This window comes from Asparagus officinalis, chromosome 8 (genome assembly GCF_001876935.1).
Source record: "Asparagus officinalis chromosome 8, Aspof.V1, whole genome shotgun sequence".
NCBI lineage: Eukaryota > Viridiplantae > Streptophyta > Magnoliopsida > Asparagales > Asparagaceae > Asparagus > Asparagus officinalis.
In genome coordinates, this window is record NC_033801.1 from 73,872,990 (window position 1) to 73,876,961 (window position 3,972).

The following is a 3,972-nucleotide window of genomic DNA, read 5'->3' on the forward strand; positions in this document are numbered from 1 at the left end:
ACTTTTTTGAGAAATAGTTTTCCATTTCTTTGGTTTCCTTCTTTTTTTTAGGCAAACAAACAGCCCCTAAACCTTAAACTTTGCATTACAGCCTTTAACCTATATTAGACTCCTTGGACTATTGAAAATCCTCATGCGCCTTATAAATTATGTGCAGCTGAAGCTGCCAAAATCATAAAAAGGGGTAGACTGATTTCAAGTGTGTTGGTTAAACCAGAGTAAAATTACCTTAAGTTAAAGCTAACATTTTTCAGTTAACAATATAGGGAATTACAGTGAGATCTCAATTCCAACATCATAACAAATTTCAATTTTTTTCCCCCATAAATCGGCACTAAATTCCTCAAAAATCAACAAAATTGCAACCACAACATTAAAACAAGGTAAGATCTTATTCTCATAATATTAACTTAGAATTTGAAAATGAGACTGAAAGTCACCAATTTTGGGTTTCCGATCCGATCCCTGAGCACTTGTTCATCTTCAATTATTAATCATATGACTCAGGCCACCGTCCACTAAAACAAAAATCAATGGTGAGAGAGGATCTCCTTGATGAAGATCACTCTTGGGTACGAAAGTTCACTACCCCAAGCAAGCCATTGTCTGCAACAGAAACTTCAGCTGAATTGAGCCGAGCATTGATCCGCCCGATCAAAATCCTACTCCAAACCCCATTTATGTTCGTTGTAGGTAAACCTCCAGTGCTAAGAGGATCAAACTACTCTATCACTGCCCTTGATCTATTTTTATTAGAAAATACACTTGCGATCCTATCACTAAATCTCCCCGAAAATACACTAAATAACTACGTCTGCAAATAACCCCAACGGAAAATACCTTAAATTGCTCATCAATAATCAACCGTTGCTATCCCTTCTCTTCATGACTCTCACAGGCAATCCTCCTTCCATTCTCAACGCTATATGAACCTGGTGCTCCCCCCTCTCCTCTCCCACCTCCATCTCAAACCTCTCCAAAATGCTCGCTGCCACGATCTTCATCTGCAGGAAAGCCATCTCCCTCCCCGGACACATCCTCGGCCCCGTGTGAAACACTGTATACTCAAACGCACTCTTCGGTCGGAATACCCCGTCGACCAACCATCTCTCAGGCTTAAATTCCAAGCAATCCTCCCCCCATATCCCCTTTGTTCGCCCCATCGCCAACGGGCTGTACATCACCGTCCATCCTTTCTTCACGATAGTCCCATCGGGTAGAGCATCGTCCGCCCCGCACTCTCGTGTCAACAGACATATCGGAGGGTATAACCTCATTGACTCTGAGATTGCTGCTTGTAGGTAATTCAACTCCTGAATCATCTCGAATGTGAAAGATCGACTGATTTCCCGGCTTGCTCTGATAAGTCTAATCTCCTCCCGAATCCTACCGATTACATCCGGTCTTGAAGATACTTGCCAAAAGAACCAGGTGAGCGCCGAAGGGGTCGTGTCGCGGCCTGCAATCACAAAGTTTATCAGCATATCACGGATAAGCTCGTCCGAGTTTGCTCCGTCTTTCCTGAACTTCGATAAGAAGCCCCCTTTCTCTTCGGACCCCGTCGGCCTGCGGATACAGTCGGTGAAATGCTCGTGGATTGTCGACATGGACTCCCTCAGTTTCTTCTCCGATCCGATGTTAAGTAACTTCCTGAACTTCCATATGAGGGGAAAGGGGAGCTTGGCCCTTTCCACGCTGAGGTAGCCCGCGTCCTCAAACGCGCGGTAGAGTCTCTCTCCGCTCTCGCTCGCTTTCGAAAGGCAATCTGGATCACGTTCAAGAGCTATCGAGCAGATATTATCGAATGCGAACCTCTCGAGCACGTCTTGGAGATCAACAGCCCCTCCCTCGACGCTTGCCGTCTGCAGCAGAGGGATCAACCTCTCTTCGGCCGCGCGCAGGACCTTGTCGAGTATGAAGGTGCGGAGGGAGCCGGTGCTGAACTCGTAGCTCGCCGTCTTGCGCTGTGACCCCGCTCACACTGCTCGGCCGTTGACGTTGATGATCCGTTGGCCGAGGAGGTCGTGGAAGGTTCCGGTGACGATCCTGGTCTTGGGGAAGTTGTGGAATGGATTTGCTTATGTGTTCGACGTTGAGAGGCTCGAGGTGAGCACGAGAGGGCGACCGTGAGCTGTGCCGGTGGAGCTTGCGAGGAGATAGATCGGAAGCCCAGTCCGCTAGCCTATGGCTGCTTCTTGATGATTGTGGGGAGGTTTCGAATCAGAGGGTGGATGTTGAGCAAGTAGAGCGGCGGCCGAATAAGAAAGTAAGCATGAGGAAGCGTGAAGGATGAGCCAAGCCAGAAGAGGGGGAGAAGAATCTCCATCTTGAATCCGGGTTTTTTTTTTTTTTTTTTTTTTTTTAGGATTCCAAGATCAATTTGAATGGGGGGAAAAAATTTAAGGAGAGGAATGAAATATATCCAGCCACGCGCTGCACGAGATCTAGGTAAGGTTAAAAGCTGAATATGCGGAGCACATGGAGACGTTGAAAAATAAGCTGAGCGTGACTGAATAATCGAAGTCCCTACAATAGCGTTTGTCTGAGTACTAACGTGACTGAATAATCAAAGTCCCTACAAGAGCGTTTGTCTGAGCAACTCCAAGTGGCTCCTCATCCCTTGTCCTTGCAAGCTCCCTATCCCATATTCCAAATATAGGGTCCTTGTGAGCATCTTTCAAATCAAAGACAATAGAGAGAATCCTTATATCTACAGTGACAAGCAACAGTTCAAAAAATGCAACGGTCATATTTGCATTCAAGCCCCTCTCATTCTCCTTTCATATATAAATATTGCATCTTTGTATAGGATAAATTAGTTCATCTCATAATTTAAAAGCACTTGGCATTCTACAATTTTTCTTTAAAGGCAAGTAAATTAGTTCATCTCTTAATTATTTTATCTCTCTTAAAAGCACTTGGCATTCTACAATTTTTCTTTAAAGGAAGAGATCATATTTTGTTGAGATTCTATGCTGTGAGAAAAGGAGATCTTTAGAGAGAACAAAGAGAGAGCTTATTCTAGCGTTTATGAAGAAGAATTGATTTGTGATTTGAACATTCTGATCCTCGTCAAATGCTTTCTCATACGGCTCAGCATCTTCAAATCATTTTAGCAAAAAAAGTCTACCTTAGATTCAACATCATCACCGTTTCTTCATTAAGCTGCACTTTAGTTTTTTGAAGAACGGGCTGCTTCGAAAAAGGGCTATAAGATATTTTTAATTTGTGCTTAAACTATTTTGGTATTTTTGTTTCATCTTGTTTTTACGGTATAATCAAGCCAGTGATAATTGAGATTTAGAACTAATTAGGGCGTGGTGTTACTCGTCTATGATGAGTTAGGTTAAACGACTGGTTTTGGGTAGATTCTTGGGCTTGGTCTTTATAAGCCAATTAAATCGGGTTGGGATTCAGGTGAACTGACGCAAAGGCGAAAACAAAGAAGCCTTGCCATAAGAACTTCTTCCACAAACTCAAGAAAACACACAAAAACTTTCTTCAAGAAAAGTTTTATTTAATTCAAAGATATATTCTTTTGGTTACATGACTCTTCTTAAATAGAAAAACAAACAAGACTCCTAATAATACTAGAATTACAAAGAAAAAAGTATCAAATCCTACCCAAAAAAGACTATCTATAATAGAGGAAACAAATCATGAATCAAAATTGAATCTGTTTCCTAACCTAATTTGACTCTATCATTGAATTTATTTCCTAATCTTATTTTTCGAACCTACATAGCTTTTTGTCCTACATCACTCACCCCTGCTTGAAAAGGACTCGTTCTCGAGGACATTTTAGGATAAAGAGTATCATCAAGGAATTATTGGAACAAATCTACAACATTGAATGTCGGAGAAATCGCCTACCCATCTGGATGGTCGGCAATATAGGCATTGTCATTAATCTTCTTTAAAGTCTTGCAAGGCCGAATCTTCTTCGGTTTCAGCTTATTATATGTTCCTATG

At 42.3% G+C, this 3,972-nt stretch overlaps 1 protein-coding gene across 1 annotated transcript; it reads right to left on the reverse strand.

The window, feature by feature from the left end:
* On the reverse strand, positions 299–2,750 carry LOC109821374 (cytochrome P450 94B3-like). The gene is made up of 2 exons (XM_020387564.1): positions 2,555–2,750; positions 299–1,975 (listed from the first exon to the last, which is right to left on the reverse strand). Exons 1-2 carry the CDS (start codon positions 2,748–2,750, stop codon positions 861–863), a joined length of 1,311 nt encoding a protein of 436 aa, XP_020243153.1. The 3' UTR covers positions 299–860.